Raw genomic sequence first — 21748 nt, 5'->3', positions numbered from 1 at the left:
TCCGCCTTCCCGGCGCGCCACGGCGCAGGCCACGCCCCCAGCGGCACAAACCACGCCCCCAGCAGCCATGACCACGCCCATACATTTACATCCCCGCGTGAAGCCACGCCCCTTGCTCCACCCCGTCCGTATTGGCCACGCCCCCGACCCGTCAATCACACCAAGCCACGCCCCGCCGCCGCACGGGCACCGTGTCTGGACCACATGAACAAATTTTTATTAATAATTTTTTAAACATTAAAAGATCAGACGCAGGGGAAAAAAAAATCCAGTAATACAGAAGGAAAGGGGTGTAAAAATACCGATTTCTGTATCCCAGCGCCCCCGCCGCCCCTCACCGGCACAGGATGGGGGTCTGATATAACCCCCGCCTGGTAAAGGGGCACCGCAAAGCCAAATCTGCATTAAATTCCCTCCCCACGACACCCAAACCAAGGGGCTGAGGGAGGGAGAGGTGGGAACCTGCCCCCATCCGCCCCTCTGCGTCCCAAGGGACAGCCCATCTTGGGATGCAGCTGAACACACATGGAAACAGTTCCTTCCCAGCTAAAAAAAAAATTAAACTCGTCAGGAGGAAGGCAGGGAGGAGCCTTCCCTGGAGAAAGACTCATTCAGGGTTAGCTGGAGAAGGGTGTCACAGGCACTGTGTGACCTGGCATCCTCAGCTGCCCCCAAACTGGAGCTGGCAGCCAAACCAAAATCCCTTTTCCCCTCCCTCTCCTGCTCTCAAGTCACTGAGAAGACTCAGCCTCCACTGATCCCTTCTCCCCCTCTCTGGCACCTGCAGGATCCTCCTGGAAGCAAGGGATGTGCCCTGGGGACATCACGGGAAATACATCCCCCCCAAACTCCCCCCCTGCTCCCAGATTTTCCTTCGTGGCTCTCAGGAAGCCCAGCAGTTATGAGGTCAAAATACAGCATTGTGTGAGTGTAATAAACCGAAATTACAGTTTCTGTTCTTAAAATTAACGACATCAACTACATGCACGTTACAAAACCCTCCCCAAAACAGCAGATAATCAAATTCTTCATAGCAAAGGCCAAGAGAAGAGAGAGTAAAATCAAAAACCTGCTTCCCCTCATCTTCCTGCTACAGACAGAGTGAGGGGGAGGAAGAGACAAACACCTGGAAGGTCCTGGAGAGAGGAATATTTGCCTCAGAGAATGTGTTCCCCCATCTCCCCACACCCTAAAACAAGACAGGGAAAAGGAATCATCATCCAAACCGTAGCTCAGCTGAAGCCCAAAAAAAAAAACCTCTTCTCATCAGGAGTGTCGGCATCACAGAGCTCACATGGTACCCCCCAAAAAAAGTGCATTTTCAGAAAAAAAAAAAAAAAAAAAAAATAGAAGGTTGGGGAGATGAGGGCAGAGGAAGCGAGAGGGAGGCAGCCCAGGAAGAAGGGCTGGATTTGCTGGGCAGGGTTAGTTTCCTCTGAAAGCACTCTGTGCAGCTGAGGAGGCTGCCCCAGCTGCTGCGTTCTGGAAGCTCCTGTTGGTGAGGATGCCTTGGGAAAACTCCTCCTGGGCCCTCTGGAAGCTGGCTCCTGTGCGCCGATACAGGGAATGCACCTGGGGAAGAGAGGAGAGGGAAAGAGGGATTGAAACCAGCCTGTGGGATTGCTGCACACACCCAGCCTGTCCCAGGCTAAACAGCTCCCTGGACAGCTGCAGAGCATGGGCTGCAGCCACTGGCTCCATGGCAGATTTCAGAAGAGCTTCATTTGCTGGAAAATGTGGAGCTCCCAGCAAAATTAGTGGTTTCAGACCCAAAACTCCCCACACTGTGGTGGTTCATGCTTAACCCAGTATTTACTGCAGGGCAGGACCTGAAGGTGCCAACAGCATCAGGTATTTCCTTCAAGATAAAGGCAGGAGAGCAGAAGGAAGTACCCACAGAAAGAGGATCAGTCCAGCCTGTCCTTGGCTTCCCCCAAGCTCCATTTCTGCTGTTCCTGCAGAAATCCAGCCCTGCTGTGGGCAGACAGGAGGAGAGAGGAGGGCTGGGTTTAGGATCAGTGGGAAGGCACTCACAGGGACCCCACCAGGCTCTGAAAAGCCCCACAAGGCTGTGGGAGCAGTGACTGACAATCCCTGGGTGCTGAACACAGCCACGGGCACCTCTGCTCTGCCAGCTCCAGGCAAGACAAGGGGAAATGGTTTTAAACTGCCAGAGGGCAGGGTTATATGGGATATCAGGAAAAAAATCCTTCTCTGTCAGGGTGGGTTGCCCAGAGAAGCTGTGGCTGCCCCTGGATCCCTGGAAATGTTCCAGGCCAGGTTGGACAGGGCTTGGAGCACCCTGGGATAGTGGAAATCATCCCAGCCCTTGGCAGGAGGTAAGATGAGCTCTAAGATCCCTTCCCAAATCATTTCATGATTCTACGACTCCAAAGGGAGGCTACTCCCCACTTCAAGACTGTCCAAAAAATCTGGCACCGCTGCAGGAAGCACAAGCAAAACCACTTTAATTAAAACCTCCTGAGCCACCAGTGCCCCCATCCCACCATCAATCCCAGGTGGGTGAAGGGAGGCATCAAAGCCAGGAGCCCTGGGGGGGCAGCCTGAGCTCTGCTGGCCCCCGAGGCACTCACCTGTTTGAGGAGGAAGAGGGAGAGCACGGCGCAGAGCGTGAAGAAGGCTGCCACCACCATCATGATCACTACCACGGCCACGTTGCCGTGCACCTCCGAGAGCGCCGCGATCCAGCCGCTGCCAGGGACAGGGGAGAGAGGGGCTGGGCATGGACAGCGTTCCAGCACAGCTGGAGCACAGCTGGCAGCACACCCCTGCTGCCGGGCAAGGTTACAGGGCAGCACAAAATGGAAACGGGGAGCCTGGAGCTCGTCCAGGCCTTTGTTTTGGGGATAGAGTTTCCATTAGCATTTTTAGAGGAGGATTGTGCTCATCCCACCCACATTCCAGCCCTGTGCCCTCCCCTCAGGCAGCAAAATCAATACCCTTGGCACCAACAGTGACTTCCATGGGCACCTTCTCAAAATTCAGCCCAGTGGGGTAAAGATAGGCTGGAAGAGCTGAACTGGGAGAGATCAGCTGGCAGGTCTGGAGCCTGGAGCTGAGTGTCACCCTGACAGGGATGTAAGGGTGAGGAGCAGGAGGGAGAGGCAGGATGGAGGGATGAAGGTGGTGAAACCCTGGCACAGGCTGCCCAGAGCAGCTGTGGCTGTGGAAGTGCCCCAGGCCAGGCTGGATGGGGATTGGAGCTACCTGGGATAGCGGAAGGTGTCCCTGCCCATGGTCCCTTCCAACCCAAAGCATGCTGTGATTCCACCATTCTAATTCACAGACACTGGGAGGTGTTGAAGGAAAAGGGGCAGAGAGAATTCACAGAGTTACCAGCACTTGGCTGTGGCTGAAAATACCAAGACACCTCACTCAGAACACCTTCCTGGGAGCTGGAGAAAGGAACCTTTCCAAGTGCTCCACCAGCACGCCGTGTGCCAGCAGCAGCAGGAGGAAGGATGGGTGCCATGCCATGTGTGGCACTGCTCCTGGCAGCACAGGGAAGCAGAAAAGCACACCATGCACTGCAGCCAAAAATACCCACGCTGGCTGGTTGGCAGCAGGGAACGGAGCAGAGAGCTGCAGGCAGCCTCTCCAGGGCAGACAAACCCCCTCCCCTTCCCCCGTGACTCAGGCAGGGGGGAGGCAGGGACAGCGCTGCCCACGGGCCCTTCTGCAGGCACAGGGCACAAACAGACAGCAGCTCCTGCCTGGAGCCTGCCCTGGGACAGGCACCACGGGCTGCTGACCTTCCCTGAGCTCAGAACAGGCTGCTGACCTCACCCTGAGCTCCAGAACAGGCTGCTGACCTCACCCTGAGCTCCAGAACAGGCTGCTGACCTCACCCTGAGCTCCAGAACAGGCTGCTGACCTTCCCTGAGCTCAGAACAGGCTGCTGACCTCACCCTGAGCTCCAGAACAGGCTGCTGACCTTCCCTGAGCTCCCTAACTCCAGAATGGGAGCTGCTAACCTCACCGTGACATCCAGAACAGGCTGCTAACCTCCCCCTGAGCTCTAGGATAGGCTGCTGATCTTCCCTGAGCTCCAGAAAAGGCTGCTAACCTTCCCCTGAGCTCCCTGACTCCACAAGGGACTGTTAACCTTCCCTGAGCTCCCTAACTCCAGAATGGGAGCTGCCAACATTCCCTGAGCTCCCTGACTCCAGGACAGGCTGCAGACCTCACCCTGAGCTCTGTGACTGCAGGACAGGCTGCTGACCTTCCCTGAGCTCCAGAACAGGCTGCCAACCTTCCTCTGAGCTCCAGAATGGACTGCTAACCTTCCCTGAGCTCCAGGACAGGCTGCTAACCTTCCCTGAGTTCCAGAACAGGCTGCCAACCTTCCTCTGAGCTCCTTAAATCCAGAACAGGCTGCTGACCTTCCCCTGAGCTCCCTGACTCCAGAATGGGAGCTGCTAACCTTCCCTAAGCTTCCTAAATCCAGAATGGGAGCTGCTAACTTTACCCTGAGCTCCAGAACAGGCTGCTGACCTTCCCCTGAGCTCTAGGATAGGCTGCTGACCTTCCCTAAGCTTCAGAACAGGCTCCTAACCTTTCCTGATCTCCAGAACAGGCTGCTGACCTTCCCTGAGCTCCCTGACTCCAGAACAGGAGCTGCAGCAGGGGCAGCAAGGTGAAAGGAAAGGCTGTGCTCTCCCTGCAGGGCACAGCTGCTGACATGAGGCTGCTGGAGCTGCTCCAAAAGCCCAGGCTCGCCCTTCTGGACAATGTCACTGAGAAAGGGAGAGGCTAAAAGCCTCTCTGCTTATCTCAGCCCACCAAGCACACGCTCCAGAGGGATTCAGGGAGAGTTTGGGGACAGAGTCAGGGCTGAGTAGCACCCAGATTTCAGGTGGGAGACCCCTCAGCCCCACACTGCTGTCAGGGAAGGCTCCAGTTTGAACAAGGCAGATCTGGTTCACACCAGAGGAGCAAATATGATCTGTGCTGAGTGAGGGAGAAGAGGCACAGAGGAGTTCTCACAGAATCACAGAACAGTTTGGGTCAGAAGGGGCCTCAAAACTCATCACACTCCACCCCTCTGCCATGGGCAGGGACAATTCCCACTGTCCCAGGGTGCTCCAAGTCCCATCCAACGTGGCCTTGGACACTGCCAGGGATGCAGGGGCAGCCACAGCTGCTCTGGGCACCCTGTGAGGGAAAAATTCCTGCCCAATATCCAGTAATTCACATACTCCCCTTCTCATACTGGGATTAGGATGGGAAGAGCAGAGCAGGGAGGCAGCTGGGACCTGCCATGAGCTGAGAGAGGAAAACCACAGCAGAAAGAACAGGCAGCTGTCAGAAGCAGGTCCCAAAGCTCCTGCCAGTCACAGCCCTGGTGAGAAAAGGGATGTGTGACATGGCAGGCAGCAAAGCCAAGCTTACCTGTCTCCCCAGCCAGGAATTCCAACAGCCTGGATGATGTAGATTGCTATTTGGCAGAAGAAGATGAAAAAGAAGACGAAGAAGCTGAAGGAGCTGTCAGACCTGCAGGAGAGAGGAGTGAAACCTGTGATCCCTGCACTGAGAGGAGAGGAACAGCTTCAGTGAACTTCTTTCTGAAGGGAAGAGCTGCTGAGGGGAGGAATTTGGGCACCTAAATGTGTCCATCTGCCCAGAGCAAGATGGGGTGAAGGCAGCTCCCTCAACAAACACAATGTGCTCCACATCAGTGTACCAAACAGTGTCTTAGAAATTATTAAAGTGAATAAAACATGAATTTAAACTGTCCTCTGTCTGCCTAGGCTTGGATTTCAGGATGAAAAAGGATCACCATAATTAAGTTCTATCAGACAGATCTAATATGTTTAGCAACACAGTGCTTTGGGTTTATCTAATGATGCAAAGAGCTGGAAAAATCCTGAGGGCAAAACACGATGGGAACAGATAAACCCAAAGCTCCTCCCACTAAGAGATACATCTCTGTTACAGATAAAACCAACCCAGCACTTGCCTGAAAGCCTTGTAAATTGGTCGGTACCAACAGAGAAAGGCACAAGGGGTGAATAAAATTAACCACAGGATGGAGAGCCCAAAGTCCACTCCTCTGCTGTTGTCCACTGTGAACCACGCCAGGCAAGCCAGCAGGTTTAGGAGCAGGGTGATGGAATGCACTGTTTGGGGTGGGAGAGGGAGAAAAACAACATCAGCAAGCTCTAGGAAACTCCAAAGCACCCCCAATGTCTCACTGAACACAGGGAGAGCTGCAGAAATTAAGGTGACTTTGGGCCATCTAATTTCCCTGCCTCCCTTGGAAGGGAAGCAGAGCTTGACCTAAGAAGCTCATCTGATCCTGCTGCTCACAGCCAAATCTTAAATAGGTGCTCAAGCCTCCATTAAACAATTAAAATTCTGTCATGAATGAGCTATTCCCAAAACATAAACTCGAGGTTCTTCACAAGAAAGGAGGGAAACCTGATTTGAGCCTCGCAGACAACACCAACGGCATTTACTGCGTGACAGAGCTCAGCTTTTCACACAGAACCTCTTCCAGAAGAATTCTGACTGCAGGTGAGGCCATTACTTACACATCCACAAGTAATAGAGCATCTTGCATATCCTCTGGTAGTCAGCTGGGATGTCTGCAGAGAAGTCCTGGTAGAAGCAGGGCTTGATGGGACACCTCTTGGGGAGAGGAGGCCAGTTGTTCTGCCTCGCTGTGGGAGGGAGGGAGGGAGGAAGGAGCAGCTCTTCACTTGCTCTTCTCTCATTCAAAGGCTAATTCCCACCCCAGAATTTCCAAGCTGCTGTTCAGCCATTGTTTAATTCATGCATTAAAACCTTGGCAGAGCCCAGGGGCTGGGCAGCACAGCAGGAACGGGATAAACTGCTGGCACAGCAGCTGTGTGCAGGGGTTTTTCCTGGAGGAAAGTAGAATTCCCTGCACTGGCCAAAGGGCCATCACAGCCACCATCACTCAGCCCTTCAAGCCCAGATTCAGCCACTTCAGACCAAAATTAGGGGGAAAATATTGGGTTCCTGTGGTTAAAAGAGTGCTGAGGCTGAGGAGAAGAGCTTTGCTGCCCTCAGTGAGAAGCCTCAGCGTGGCAGAGTCACTCACCAGCTCTGACACAGGCACAGATCAGTGCTTGGGTGCTTTTGGTGGTGAAATGCAGCTGCTTGAGGGCAGGGACCCACCAGAGCTGCCCTCCAGCATCCCACCTTCCCATCTTGGAAGCTGTGGGATGCCAGGCATGTGCCAGAAGGGCTGCCACGGGGAGTTTTCCTGAAATCCTGGCAAACCAAGGGAGCCAGGCTGCCCTGGGCAGGAGTCAGTACTCACGGTCGATGCTGGCTGCGTGGCTCTGCAGCTCCCTCTCCTTCTTCTCCAGCTCTGCTGCCTTCCTCTCTAGCTCTGCCTGCTGCTGGAGCAGCCCTGCCTGTGCTGCTGCAGCCACGGCCTGGGGAGGGCACAAACAGCACAGAGGTCAGCCCTGCCCTGCCCTGGGCTGTGGGGGCACCTGGGTGCCAGGCTGGGAAGGAAACAGGGCACAGGGTGACATGAAAGCTCAGCCTCTGACATCTTGGGCACAGGGTGACATGAAAGCTCAGCCCCTGACATCTTGGGCACAGGGTGACATGAAAGCTCAGCCCCTGACATCTTGGGCACAGGGTGACATGAAAGCTCAGCCCCTGACATCTTGGGCACAGGGTGACACAAACACTCAGCCTCTGACATCTTGGGCACAGGGTGACATGAAAGCTCAGCCCCTGACATCTTGGGCACAGGGTGACACAAACACTCAGCCTCTGACATCTTGGGCACAGGGTGACACAAACACTCAGCCTCTGACATCTTGGGCACAGGGTGACATGAAAGCTCAGCCCCTGACATCTTGGGCACAGGGTGACATGAAAGCTCAGCCTCTGATATCTTGATTCTGCCACTGGAGGACAAAACCAAGTTATCCTACAGGAAGATAGGGCTGGCAGGAGGAGCTTATCCACAGCTTCTTCTACCTCACACTTCATCCGACTGCTCTGAGTTCATCACTCCAGAGTGGTGAGCAGGGCTCCTGGGCTTACCAGGACAATTCCCTTCCCAGCTGCCTACCACACCTCTTAAGGATCTCTTCTACCTGTTTTGTATTCTGAGAAATGATTCTTTCTCCCAGTTATTTGGATGAGGTGGGGCTGGCAGCTGGGTACTTGCATTTATTCTCCTGGCACTGAGCGTGTCTGACCAGACACCAGAACTAAGCTAAAAGCATTAGCAGGATTCATTCCAGGATTTCCAGAGGGAAGCCAGAGCCAACAGGACACAAGGCAAAGCAAGCTCTGCCACCAGAGGGACAGGGAAGGAGATGTAAGAAGAACTCTACGTGTGTATTCCCTACAAAGATCTGCCTCGGAAATACTCGTTGAAAATCCCACCTGCAGCTTCCCAGTGCCCAGCCCAGGGAATGCTGTGCTCCCAGAGGCCCTGGGAGCTGGAGGAGGCTGGGAGGGCAGCAGGGAAGGGCTGTACCTGTGGTGTGGGCTCCACAGATGTCTGCAGCACAGCTGGCTGCGAGGGCTGCGCCGCCGGCGTCGTCCGCGCTGCATTTGTCTGGGAGAGATCAGGAAAAACAGGGCAGGAGAAACACAAAGGGCTCTTGGTGAATTGTTTAAAGAACAAAAAATCTAACTAATCTACCCTTTCTGCCCTCCTTCTCCCACCTGGCTCGTGGCAGCAGCCAGGGAATAAGGGTGAGGCTCCCCCAGCCATCCCTCAGTGGCCAGCACAGCTCAGCTCCCAGCCCAGGGAGCAAATAAATGCTGCAGCGCCCTGCCACAAACCATCTTCCCCTTCACACTTCATGGGGCTTCCCTGGGAGCCAGCAGGCAGCTGGAGAGGAGCTGTTCCATGCCAGTGAGCTGGGAGCTCATTACTGCTCCAGTGCAGGAGCAATTTCCCTCTCCTGCACACCATGAGCCACATCCACGGGGAAATCCAGAGTTGTGCTGTGATGGCCTCAACGAGGGGAGGGAATGATGCATCTGACTCCATTGATATTAGAAGGTTAATTAATTGCTTTATTATACTACATTATTCTATACATCTAAAACTGAATCTGCCCAGCACTCACTCTGCACACACTGCTCACCTTGCCCTGAATCTCATGACTATCACTCAACACACACACACACACACACACACTCTTGGCCCTGACAGGCCAAGGAAACAAAACACCTTCACTGTGGGTAAAAATTCTCTATGTTGTATTCTATTTTTGCACAAACACAGGCAGAGCAAATGGTAAGAATTGTGGTTTCTTTCTCTGAGGTTCAGAGAATGTGAACCCCAGAAATATTCTTGGGAAGAATTCTGCCTTGCTTTTCTCTGCGAAGAGAAATGCAGGGCTACAGAAATCAGCTGTGAATTCCTCTATTTTTTAAGCTGCACCTATCAAGGGACCTTCTACAGCACTAAAAGCACCACCAGGCACACAGAGCACAAGGACACGTGGCACTTACCCGCTGGGAGCTCTCAGAAAAGGGGTTGAACTCATCCAAGCCACTTTGGCTGGTGTTTGTGAGCTGTGTCACCGAGGGGTCCTGCAGGGAGAGAGCACAAGGAGAAATCAGCACTGGATATGGGCTATCACCACTGACAGCACTGAATTGCTCAGTTTGGAAAAGGCCTTTAAGAACAGCAAGTCCATCTTATCCATGCTGCCTGCTTTTCTTCTGCTTGTTAGCTGGGAATTTGAGGGGGTGAAACACATCCCTGCCACAGGGAGATGGCCCTGGCTGGCGTGGAATTTAAATATCCAAGGAGATGACTACCAGCAAGGCAAGAATTGTCAGCAGAAATAATCTCCTGTTCAGCCAAGAGGGATGTCTGAACAACCACAACACAGGAATACTTTGTGCAGGCTACTTCTGCTCGCCTACAGTGAGTTATTCCTAATTTCCAGGGATTTGGATTCATCCACTCATGGTCAGGATGCTGCTGGGACTCACTAAGCAAGCATGGAGCCACATAAAATGAGATTTTAGACACAGCTGATCCTGGCTGAGAGATGCTGGCAAGCTAAAATGCCAATGATTGCTCTGAATAAGTGAAATACTCAGGAAAAATTGAGCTGGAGGTGTGACACCAATTATTTTAGGAGGTTTTAATGCTGCTGGCATAACAGCTCTCACTTCCACTCACAGCACCTCCCACTCGTCTCTTAAACATCCTCTGATGTTTAAAAACAGGCTCTGTGCACCTCACACACCTCCCTCCCCTCACCTGCAGGGTTTTTACGCAGCTGTTTTTATCTCCTCTTTTCCACCTACTCCTCTGCATGCGGAGTTCCTCTTGGGCAGCCAGGTGCTGCCCTCTGGAGCACTCCTCTCCCCCTTATCCCAGCAACGAGGCCCTTTTGGAACTCGGAAATCCTCCTGGCCTGGCAACCCGAGAGCTGGGAGTGGCTCAGAAAATTAAAAAGTGGCTTCTGCTCCCTCCCTCAGCACCTCGTGTGTCCAGACCAGCCCTTCTAATTTGGTGCTCCATGGGGGGAGAAGGAACCGAGGCTGCCCCGGGGCGTGTGGGGCTGATGGAGCCGGGGCACGGAGGAAAATCCCTCTGGAGCCATTCCCAGGTGTGAAAAATGTACATTTTATGATTGGCTTTTTGCAAATATTAAAATGAATATGGTATGTGTTGTGTTAGAAAGTTATGTTGTATTAATTTTCTTAAGTAGTGTGTTAAATGTAGTTTTAGGTTATAACAAAATGTTAAAATAGAAACTATGCTATGTAAGATACTTTTTCTAAAGAAAGGACTCCCAGCGAGACAGCAACCACAGGACACCTGAATCTTTCAGAGAAAGAGAATTTATTGCCCTCTTATCAGAAGAAACAAATTTTTTCCTGCCTTACTCAGCCCTGAGACGCTGTCAGGATTCAGAGGAAGAAGCTGACACTGACCAGACAGAATCCTGTGTTTGAATGGAATTTATGCATCATGGATAAGGTGTATGAATATGCAACAGGTTATTGTTTTTAAGGGTTAATCCTCTGTTAATGGGTGTCCTTTTTCAGGCTTGTGCTGCCCAGAAAAAGGTACCTGGACATCCATAACTCTTTGTTTCTATTGTCTCATATTGTCCTAATTCAAATTGTCTAAATTATTATTACTCTTATTATATTGCTATCTTTATAACCATTTTATTACTATGAAACTTTTAACATTTTAAAAAGAAGTGACTGGCGTTTTTCACACGGGGTTCTAGCGCAGCCTGGTGCTGGGCAGGAGCACAGGGAGCAGTTAATGAGTAACAGCAGAGCTCCTGCAGGGCAGGCACTCCCACCACCAACAGGTCACACTCGTTTGTGAATCACCTCTCATTCTCCAACGCTGCTGCTCAGGGAAGTTCAGCTCCCCAGCGAGGAAAGGCTGCAACAAGTGGGAAGAAGCAACAGCAGGGCTGCCAGGCTGGAGATAAAAAGTGCTTTTATTTCATTCCTGACTCCTGTGGAAGCTTCAGCTGTGCAGAGATAAGGGCTGTCAGCACAAGTTTATACTTCCCCTCATGCACGGCAGCGCTGCCCATCAGCACAAACCCTTCAGTCCAGACTAAAGTCCAGCAGAAAACAACTGCACAAGGAAGAGAAACTCCCTTCAAGGTGTGGGAAGTGGAATGTGAGAGCTGCATAACCCTCCAGAGAGCCTGGGTGGGCAGGCTGGCAAAAGGAAAAATGCTATGGTACCACTGTAAAATACACATTTTACTTGTCTTGGCTTATCTGCACCCAAAAAAAAGCTGGAGGCTCCTCAAGGGCAGGGAGAGCACCACCACAGTTTGATTCTCAAGGTAGCCAAGCTCTCATCTTACTGCACAGCTTTCAAAAAAAAATCACTTAATTAGGCTGCGAGGCCAAGGCCCAGCAGCTGGGCTGAACTTGCCTGCTATTGTGCAAGCGTGTCTAAAATAGGAACCCAAAGAGAAGGGAATCTGCAACAAAGCTGAAGTGTTTGGACACGTGCCTGGGGAGGGCAGGAAGGAAAGCAGAGGGTGAAGCACAGGCAGCAGCTCCTGTGAGCCTGGAGCAGGCAGTGAGGGATGAGAGAGCACCAGGAATGCAGAGATCAGCCAGGAGCTGCCCACAAACTTCGTGTTTTACAGCTATTTTCTGCCAGCTAGCAGCAAAAGGCAGCTGAGCCTCTCAGAACAAGCCTTGGAAAGGACCAGGGGACAGGGATTTAATTCAGAACCTCTTGGAGCCACAATAAAGGTGTCCAGCCACAAAGTTGATGCTCACAGATCAACAATTGGCTCAACCTGCAGGGTGCCATGGGCAGATCCCATGTGCTGCCCTTCCAACCATCACTTCTTGAGTGCCAGGGATGTGTGATGCCGTTTTTCACGGCTTCAGATGCCCCCAGCACAGAATAACTCCACATCTGGATCAAACTGCACTGCCAGGAATATTAAAACAATTTTCAAATGCAGCTTTAATGCAAATACAAAGTTGCTGTTGTGCTGCTGAAAGGTTTGGGTACAACAGGTTTGTGCAAGGAATTCTATTTTTTCTTTTCTTTCTCTTCCCACAGATTAAAGAAACAAAATGAGAGGCCTCTCTAGATGAGATCAAGGAAAAAGAGCTCAACCTAGAATCACCTGGAACTTAACACAGTTGTCAAAATATCACAGCATTGCCCCAAATACAACCAGTCCTGCAGACTGAGGGTGCTGCCACTGCCTGGGAGATGCACTGAGAGAAATCTTGAGATTTTGTTTTTTATATCTCTGGAAAGGATGGAACTTTCCAGCTCTGTCTGAAGCTGGAATCAAAGTTTTGGAGGCAGCTGCCACTTGCAGCAGCAGGTTACTAGATAAAGGAAGGAAGTTAATCATCTCTCATTAACCGGTTACAATAAGTAACAGAGCAGCCAGAGATATTTTTAACAGGACCAAAGCAGCTTATTTTACACAAAGCTTGAAGAACATCATGAACAGAGCCTCCTGAAAAGGCAGAAACCTTAGGATTGGAGGAGGATGAAGCACTGAACTGGGAGTTGCAGCAAGGAGGGACAATCCTGGTGCTGTGGCAGGAGAGATCCACGGGCTGGGACACTGTCAGTGGGACACTGTCACCCCAGCACAGAGCCAGCACCTGGAGCCAGCCCCTGGCAGGGAACAGGCTGGGATTCCATTTCAAACCTGACCAACGAGGCTCCAGGAAGCAGCAGTCAAAAATTCCTCTCAACCAGCAGCTGGAGACTGGGGAAATTTTCTCGGAAAAATAAAAAAAAAAAAAAGGTAAGACAAAAACTTGCAGTCCCAAGAGGAGGGTACAGAAGCTTTCACAAGGATCAGAGGAGCTGCAAAGAGCTCTCACAGAGGAATCCACAGTGGGACATGTGTCAATCCTTGTTAAGTGAGCCTGACGTGGGAGTTACTGCCTGGAAATCACCTTCAACCTTTTCTTGTTTGATCAGTGAATAAAGAGTGAGCACAGCCCTGTTCTGCCAGATACCAGCACAGCTTTAATGTGCACAAAGCAGCTGAAGGGAGATGACAAGAAAGATGGAGACAGACTTTTTACAAGGGCCCAAAGTGACAGGAGAACAGAGAATGGCTTCAAACTGACAGAGATTAGGTTGGATATTAGGAAATTCTTCCCTGTGAAGGTAGGGAGGCCCTGGTACAAGGTGCCCAGAGAAGCTTTGGCTGTCCCTGGATCCCTGGAAATGTTCCAGATCAGGTTGGACAGGGCTTGGAGCAGCCTGGGACAGTGGAATTGTCCCTGCCCATGCAGAGGGTGGGACTGGATGAGTTTAATTTCCCTTCTAACCCAAAGCACTCTGTGATTCTAGGAATATTTACTTCCTCAAAGCCAAGGCAACAAATCCCACGTCCATGAACAGCAATATATTTCATCCCCCAGAATGAACACCAGAGGAACACGATCATACCAACTCTTCCCATTCCTGAGAGTCACGGGACCGTGTCAAAATGAAAGTGAGGAAGAAAAATAATTTTTTCACTCTGATTCCTCAAAAGACTCAGCTCTATCAACAAACAACTCCTGTTTGGCTCAGCCCTGAGATCCAAGGTCAGGAAAACACTTTTTGCTGTGCTCACATCCCAGACAAGCAGCGGAGGTGTGGCTGGGCTCCAGACCCTGAGTGTCACACAGAGGCCGTGCCAGGCCAGCTCCCGGCATCAGTGACCCCAACTTCCAGAGGTTAATCCCAGAGAGGAGAAACCCAGCGAGCACACACCGAGTCCTCAGCGACCTTAACAGCAATCCTCTGCTTTGAGCCACGAAATCCACAGCTTTGCCACGGGAACTCACTTTAAAGCTGAACCGCCTTAAACCCAGAGAGACTCAGAGAACAACGAGCCCAGCACGCAGCACGGCCGAGAGAGCTCCAGCGATGGATTATTTTGAATAAACCCTCAGAGCAGGCATTCCCAGCTGGGTGGGAGAGCCCTCCTCGAGGTGAGAGCAGCCGGGTGCGGGGACACAGCGGGAGGGACCGGGGGGGTCACAGCACTGCGGAAGGGGTTCGGGATCCCAGGCGGAGGCGGCGCAGGGGAAGGGGCTGCAGAGAGGGGAGGAGATGGCACGGTGATCCGCGGCAGACGGGGGTGCAGGGACCGGGAGCGGGACCCAGGGCTCGGCTCCAGGCCGCCCTCAGGGCCGGGGGTCGCGGCCGCCTCACGCCCCCCCTGGTCCCGCCCCCTCGCTCTGATTGGTCGAGGTGCGGAGGAGCGGCTCCGCCATTGGCCGGCGGCGCTTCACTCAGTGCCACGTCCCGGCGTGCGGGGCACGGGGCCCCGACCGGGCCGCGCCGCGCCGGGAGAGGCACCCGTAACCCGCGCCCACCTGGAAGGGGTTGATGTCCACCGGGTCGGCGAACGGGTTGGTGTCGAAGCCCGACATGGGCGCGGTCCAGCTCCTGCTCCGCTCCCGCCCGCCGCCGCTCCTGGCGCTTCCGGGGCACCCGCGTGACCGGGAGCCGCGTGACGTCACGGCGGCGCGCACAGCTCGCGCGGGGTTAACCCTGTGGGCGTGGCCGCGTGACGTCAGGCGCGGCGGTGGCGGCGGCGGGGGGGCGGTGAGGGGAGGGGGGGCAGGTCCTGCCCGGCAGAGCCATGGCGGAGATCCGCGGTGAGCGGGGCACGGGCACCGGGCACCACCGCCCGCCCGCCCGGGGATGGGCTCCGCGATGCGACACCGGCACCCCCTCCGGGACCCCCCAGGGCCACGGGGAGCAGGGCCCGTGAGCCGCGCCCCTAGCCCGGGCACCCCCAGATGGCCGTGTGATGGTTGCAGATCGTCCCCACAGAGTGTCCCCTGCCAAGGCCGTGGTGCTCTCCCTCCCTGCCATCCTGTCACCCTGCCCCGCGGGCTCCGTGCGTGTCCGGGAGGATTTCTGGGGGTTCTTTCGGTGCCCCGCTAACACCTGCCTTCCCTCCCGCAGTGTTCCCCCTGTCCTGCGCGGTGCAGAACTATTCCTGGGGGAAGGTGGGCCTGGAGAGCGAGGTGGCCAAGCTGGTGGCCAGCGGTGACCCCCTGGTCCAGATCCAGCCTGACCTGCCCTACGCTGAGGTGAGTGTGTCTGTGTGTCCATTCTGTCCGTGTGTCCGTCCCATCCGTGTGTCCATCCCACCCCGCGGCCGTGCTGGCTCTCTCCATCCTGTGTCCTAGCGGGACACGGTGCTGCCCCTCAGCTGTCCGGTGTCCCCCTGGCTTGGAGGGAAGCCCGGCATGACTCAGCCCCCGAGGGAGCTGCCAGGGATCACCTCCCTGGAAAAGCCCAAGTCATCCGTGCTGGCTGCCCGGCTCGGGGTGCCAGCTGTGTGTGTTGGTGTCTGGCAGCTGTGGATGGGCACACACCCGCGGGGCGATGCCCTCATCCGGGATAACCGCATCCCCCAAAAGACCCTGGGCCAGTGGATCGCCGACAACCCCGCCTGCCTGGGCGCCAAGGTGAAGGACGCCTTCCAGGGACACCTGCCCTTCCTGTTCAAGGTGCTGTCGGTCAACACCGCCCTGTCTGTCCAGGCACACCCCAACAAGGTAGGGAGAGCGCGGTGTGGGCAGCCCAGCTGGGCCCCATGTCCTGGGGACTCAGGCAGCTCCTGTCCCCTCTCTGTAGGAGCTGGCAGCGAAGCTCCACGCCCAGTTCCCTGAGCACTATCCTGATGCCAACCACAAGCCCGAAATGGCCATCGCCCTCACCCCCTTCGAGGGCATGTGTGGCTTCCGGCCCGTGGAGGAGATTGTCTCCTTCCTCCAGAGTAAGGCTGGAGGAGGGGGCATGGTCAGACCCCAGAGTGGGGATGGTGATCCTGCTCCCTTGGGCTGGGCTTCGGGTTGGGGATGGTGGTCATACTCCCTTTAGGATGGGCTTCGGGATGGGGATGGTGGCCGTGCTCCCTTGGGTTAGGGTTTAGCATGGGGATGGTGGCCATGCTCCCTTGGGTCAGGATTTGGGGTGTGGATGGGGGCTGTGCTCCCTTGGGATGGGCTTTGGGGTGGGGATGGTGGCCATGCTCGTTTGGGATGGGGATGATTGCCCTGTTCCCTTGGGATGGGATTTGGAATGGGGATGGTGGCCATGCTCCCTTGGGATGGGCTATGGGGTGGGAATGGTGGCCCTGCTCCCTTGGGATGGGGTTTGGAATGGGGATGGGGGCTGTGCTCCCTTGGGATGGGGTTTGGGGTGTGGATGGGGGCTGTGCTCCCTTGGGATGGGGTTTAGGATGGGGATGAAGGTCCTGCTCCTTTGGGATGGGGTTTGAGATGGTGATGGTGGCCCTGCTCCCTTGGGATGGGCTTTGGGTGGGGATGAGGACCGTTGCTCCTTTGGGATGGGGTTTGGTGTGGGGATGGCGGCCATGCTCCCTTGGGATTGGGTTCAGGGTGCGGGCAGCGCTCCCAGGGATGGGATTCGCTGTGGGGACAGTGACAGTGCTCTCCTGGGATGGGGGTGCTGCTCTCCCCTGGCCTGGGGCGGCTCTGAGCGGCGCTGGCCCCGCAGATGTCCCCGAGCTGCGGGCCCTGATCGGGGAGGTGGCCGCGGAGCAGCTGGAGCGCAGCGGCAGCGATGACCCGCGCGGGGTCTCGGCCGCGCTGCGCGTGTGCTTCACCCGCCTCATGAAGAGCGAGAAGAAGTTCTTTGTGGACCAGCTGAACATGCTGGTGAAGAGGATCTCCCAGGAAGGTGGGTGCTGGCTGGGACACCCCAAACCACTTCGGGGGGCTGTGTTTGGGGAGAGGCTCTCCCCACACTGGGCCCGGTCTGTCCTGTGCAGCGGCAGAAGGGAAGGACACGTCGGGCAGCAACGGGGAGCTGCTGCTGCGGCTGCACTCCCAGTACCCGGGGGACATCGGCTGCTTCACCATCTATTTCCTGAACCTGGTGAGGCTGGAGCCAGGCGAGGCCATGTTCCTGGGAGCCAACGAGCCCCACGCCTACCTGCACGGAGGTGAGCATCGGGGGGCTCTCCCAGCCCGGCATCCTGCAAGGCCTGGCCGTGGGGACAGGAGGAGGGGCTGGGCTGAGGGCTGGGCTGGGTTGGGCTGGGCTGAGGGCTGGGCTGGGCTAAGGGCTGGGCTGGGCTGAGGGCTGGGCTGGGCTGGGTTGGGCTGGGCTGAGGGCTGGGCTGGGCTGAGGGCTGGGCTGGGCTGACAGCGCTGCCCCGTCCCCGCAGACTGCGTGGAGGTGATGGCGTGCTCGGACAACACGGTGCGCGCCGGGCTCACGCCCAAATTCATCGATGTGCTCACCTTGTGTGAGATGCTCAACTACACACCAGCACCCAGCAGCTCCAAGATCCTCCCGGCAGCGCAGAGCCAGCTCGATCCCCACGTCTACCTCTACGACCCACCCGTGCCAGACTTCACCATCATGAGGATAGAGGTGAGAGGTGACAGCTCCGTGCTGGGGACACCGGGTGGGACACACCAGCGCTGGCTGGGGCTCGCTCACCTGTGTAATCAGTGTCCTGGCAGGGTGGGAGTGATTTTGGGCGTAATGGGGTGCTGGTCTCTTTATCCCTCCCTAGAGCTTGTTCACCTTCTCCAGCGGCTCTGGGCAGAGGGAGAACAGGAGGAGGTCCCTGGGCTTGGGCTGCTGCAGGCCCAGCAAAGGGGTGGGAGTGGGGACAAGCCCCTTCCATCTCTGCAGAGATGTGCAAAGCTGAGGGACACCCCAGCACAGTGACATTTCCCTTGGCAGATCCCTGCCTCCATCAAGCTCTACCTCATCTCTGCCATGGACTCTGCCAGCATCCTGCTGGTGATCCAAGGGACAGCCGTGGGCACCTCCACAGCAGCAGCCTCAGAGATGTCCCTGCGCCGTGGCTCCGTGCTCTTCGTGTCGGCCAACGAGAGCATCTCCCTGCACCTCTCCTCACCCGAGGGGATGCTGCTCTTCCGAGCCTGCTGCCTCCTCTGAGCAGCACCTGGGACACTTCCACCACGACACTCCATGTTTGGGTAGATAGAAACTGCTGTGGGCAAAGTCTTCTCGCTTGAAAGGTCTCCCTCCACCTGTTAAACCCCCAGAGCAGCCCTGAGGCGTAGAAAGAGCAGCTCTGTGGATTGACCTCTTGGAGGTGGTGCAGACCACAGGCTTTCTGCTGCTGCTGGTGGGCTCTTCCCAAGCCTGGCCAGTGTCCCCCTTCCCTGGCTGTAAAAGGAGGCTGCCTGGGGGATGATGGAGCAGGAGAGCCTCTGCTGCTGTGAATAAAGAAGTGACTTTGTCCCTGGCGAAGGGCAGCGTGGTGGAGGGAGCAGGAGGATGGAGGGGGACAGAGAGGCTGGGAGCAGCTCCAGCATCCCCCCAACGCTGGCTGTGATTCCCCCCCTTGCTCTTCAGGCACAGGAAAAGAGTAAAATGTGATGAGAGAACACAGGAGTCCCCCTCACAGCACCCCTTCTGAGTAATGAGATCCAGTTTATTAAGTGCTCCCTTTTACAAGTAAGATACAAAAACAAACAAACAAACATGCCCCCCACCCAACCAGTTCATGTCTCTTGACATGAAATATTTAAATAAGGTTTCTGTATAAGAAGCTGATTGTCCTCTATGTCATAGAGCAGGACCATGGTTTAAGGCAGCGTTTATGGTTTGCAGCAGGGAGGATCTCCAGCCCCCCAAATCCAAGCCCTGTGCAGAGCTGGGATGGGGGGCCTGGGCTGTGCCTCACCTGCATCAAAGCAGCGTTGAGGAGAATGGGAATAAGCCATTAGCTCCAACCCCAGAAACTCCCAAATCCTTCCCTTTAAACCCCGGGGAGGTGCCAGGCCCTGCCTGTCCTCCCTTCCCACCCCAGCCAAGTGCCAGGTAACATGCAGGTCACCAGAATGTCACTGTGCCACCTCCCCCTGGTATTGCTGAGTGTAAGGAGAAGTCTTTTGGAGTCAGCTGGTCTCTGCCACGAGCAGCATCGTTCAGTCCTTGTGCCACCGTCCTGGCGTGGGACCCGGACACCCACCAGCCATCCCACGGGACAAAGAAAGTGCTGGATTTTGACCTGTTCTTGTGCAGCTACTGGATCACACAGGAGAAATTTTCTCCAAAACAGCAGGGGCAAGAAGAGGAGGCAGCAGGTTTTGGGGGGATGAGATCCAGGTCTTCATCATCGGGGACCTCGTCGAGGTGGTACCCGTCCTGCAGCAGCTGCCGGCTCATGTCCTGGGTCACCTGCTGCAGGGGACAAAGCAGAGCTCTGCAGGATGCACACACATCCACGCCCTGGGGGTGATGCTTCCAGCCCCAGCCAGAGCCTCGAGTGGTCAGGGGGGACGAGGGAGCCCCTGGGGACCCCACAGTGTCACAGTCAGAGCCCCGCACTTGCCTCAGCGGAGGAGTATCCCGAGGAACACCTGGATCCTGGCTCCCCGTCACTGAGGGGAAAAGAAACAGAGCTGGGCAGGAAATGGGGGCTGTAGGGTGCAGATAAGGGGAATTTGGGGGAAAAAGGAGCTGGCAGTGCCACCCCAATGAGTATTTGAAATCTGGAACAGCAGGAGCGTTTCGCTGCCATGAGGTGCCCAGTGCCATCAGGGATGCTCTACAAGTGACAAGGAAAATCAACCCCCCAAAAAGCCACCTGGGAGCACCCCCACCCTCAAAATCGTGGGATATTTACCCAAAATCCTGGGCTATTCACCTGTCTGAGTCGAGGGAGACCAGGTTTTCATCAGCTGTCTGGCTGAGTGCTGTGTAGCCCTTGTTGAACTTCACAGACCTGCCAGGAAACACAGGAGTGAGACAAGCACAGATGTTTTATGTGCAAACACATCCATGGAGCTGACAGGCTGAGGAGCCAGGGCAGGAATCCCACTCCTTCCCACCACCAGCTAAACCCCAGGACACCCAAATAAATCCATACCACCAAATCATCCCCAAAACAGAGAAGAGAAAAGCAGTATATTTTATTATACTGGCTGTTCCTGGCCAAACAGAGCCAGCAGAACAAGGTCCCAAACTCTTCTTTAAAATCCTCTGAGTTTCCCAGTGTCCCCAAGAAAAGTGAAGAAGGCATTTTGAAAAGAGGAGGGGATCAGACCTTTTAGGAGTTGGTTTCAGGGCAGTGGGTGCCCCCAGCAGCCCCTGCCTTCGCAGCGCTGCCTTTGCCAGCTCCCGCTGCCTCTCTGCAAGCCAAGCACAGGGACAGAGACAAAAATCCCCAAGTGCTCCCAAAGGGGTTCTTCTTGTGGGGAATGGGTGAGGAGGGTGGTGCAGGTGAGCTTTTATAAAGGTTTTATCCCACCAAGGAATTAAAGGGCTTTTGGTAACCCCAGCTCTGGGAGAGAGGTGGGAATGACACCCAAAATCCCAGCAGAGTGCACCAAGCATCACTTACTCAGCTTGGCCTGGATGGAGGGAGGTTTGCTCATGATGTATGGACCTCTTTTCTCCACCACATCTGTCCCTTTGTTCAGCCTCTTCTTTTCAGCCCAAACCAGTTAAAAAAAGAGTGGAAGAATCATTTAGCACCTCTCCACGGGGGTGAAATAAAGCAGAGGCCTCTCAGAGCATCTGATCCTTCCTGGGAGCTCAAGGTCAGCAGGGAGATCTGTCCCCAGGGAAATCTGTCCCCAGGGACAGCTCCTCCTCCCCAGCCCAGGAGGAGGGAGAGGAAAAGGAATAAGCAGATCTGATAGCAGATGAGAGGATTATTTGGGAATGGTGATGCTAATAAAAAAGAACAGGTAGTCACCATCAGTTCCTATGCAAGCCTGGCTGCAGTAATACCTGGGAAAAGGTGGTGGAGGAGATTTACTGAGAGGTTAATCAAACACAAATGTAAGGATTGTGTATTTTTAAGTTGGGGGTTGAGCCTTCCAAGCTTCTCCTTTTTTCCAGTTATTGTCAAGGAGAACCAACGCTCCTAAGGGCAAGGGGGAGGATAAAACCTCCACAAACACAAGAAGTAATGAATAAAATTGAGGGAAAATCAGAGAGAGCTGGCACAGGAGGGACATGGAATTAAAGGAACAGGGCAGAGGACTGGGGATGGTGATTGGAGAGCATGGCCAGGATTAGCCTCAGTGTCTTAAGCTGGAATTAGCAGGACAGAGCTTTATGGTGGGAATGACCAGACAGGCAGTGCCCCCCCAGATCCCTCTGGATGTGCCATACCCCTTCCTGGCCAGCTGATGCTGTGCTGATACACCTCTGTGTGTGCACATATATATATATTTATTTGTATATTTATATTTATACACTCTACAGTACTGTGCCTCCCTGTCTGCAACTCTGAAAGATGAACTGTCCCAC

At 54.7% G+C, this 21748-nt stretch overlaps 3 protein-coding genes across 4 annotated transcripts; 1 reads left to right on the top strand and 2 right to left on the bottom strand.

Annotated features, from left to right (window-relative positions):
• Positions 1-194: 194 nt before the first annotated feature.
• SCAMP2 (secretory carrier membrane protein 2) lies at positions 195-14960 on the bottom strand. The gene is made up of 9 exons (XM_054273004.1): positions 14836-14960; positions 9484-9564; positions 8495-8575; positions 7310-7427; positions 6555-6683; positions 5981-6140; positions 5413-5514; positions 2595-2712; positions 195-1572 (listed from the first exon to the last, which is right to left on the bottom strand). The coding sequence occupies exons 1-9, from the start codon at positions 14890-14892 to the stop codon at positions 1426-1428; spliced, it is 993 nt and encodes a 330-aa protein (XP_054128979.1). The 5' UTR covers positions 14893-14960; the 3' UTR covers positions 195-1425.
• A 122-nt stretch (positions 14961-15082) lies between these two features.
• On the top strand, positions 15083-18722 carry MPI (mannose phosphate isomerase). Its single transcript, XM_054273003.1, has 8 exons — positions 15083-15120; positions 15434-15561; positions 15832-16032; positions 16112-16253; positions 16997-17179; positions 17271-17444; positions 17670-17878; positions 18197-18722. The coding sequence occupies exons 1-8, from the start codon at positions 15105-15107 to the stop codon at positions 18413-18415; spliced, it is 1272 nt and encodes a 423-aa protein (XP_054128978.1). The 5' UTR covers positions 15083-15104; the 3' UTR covers positions 18416-18722.
• A 76-nt stretch (positions 18723-18798) lies between these two features.
• FAM219B (family with sequence similarity 219 member B) lies at positions 18799-21029 on the bottom strand. Of its 2 annotated transcripts, none has more exons than XM_054273010.1 (5): positions 20832-21029; positions 20535-20619; positions 20136-20213; positions 19821-19908; positions 18799-19669 (listed from the first exon to the last, which is right to left on the bottom strand). In XM_054273010.1, the coding sequence occupies exons 1-5, from the start codon at positions 20863-20865 to the stop codon at positions 19511-19513; spliced, it is 444 nt and encodes a 147-aa protein (XP_054128985.1). In that variant the 5' UTR covers positions 20866-21029; the 3' UTR covers positions 18799-19510. The 2 variants fall into 2 exon arrangements, with proteins under 2 accessions (XP_054128985.1, XP_054128986.1); XM_054273011.1 differs by having other exon boundaries at positions 19821-19869.
• Between the last annotated feature and the right edge of the window lie 719 nt (positions 21030-21748).

Source organism: Melozone crissalis, unplaced genomic scaffold, assembly GCF_028551555.1.
Source record: "Melozone crissalis strain CALT ecotype California unplaced genomic scaffold, PUWL_Pcris_2 ptg000014l_1, whole genome shotgun sequence".
Taxonomy (NCBI): domain Eukaryota; kingdom Metazoa; phylum Chordata; class Aves; order Passeriformes; family Passerellidae; genus Melozone; species Melozone crissalis.
Note: the sequence above shows the minus strand (reverse complement) of the source record. Positions and strands in the feature narration are given on the sequence as shown.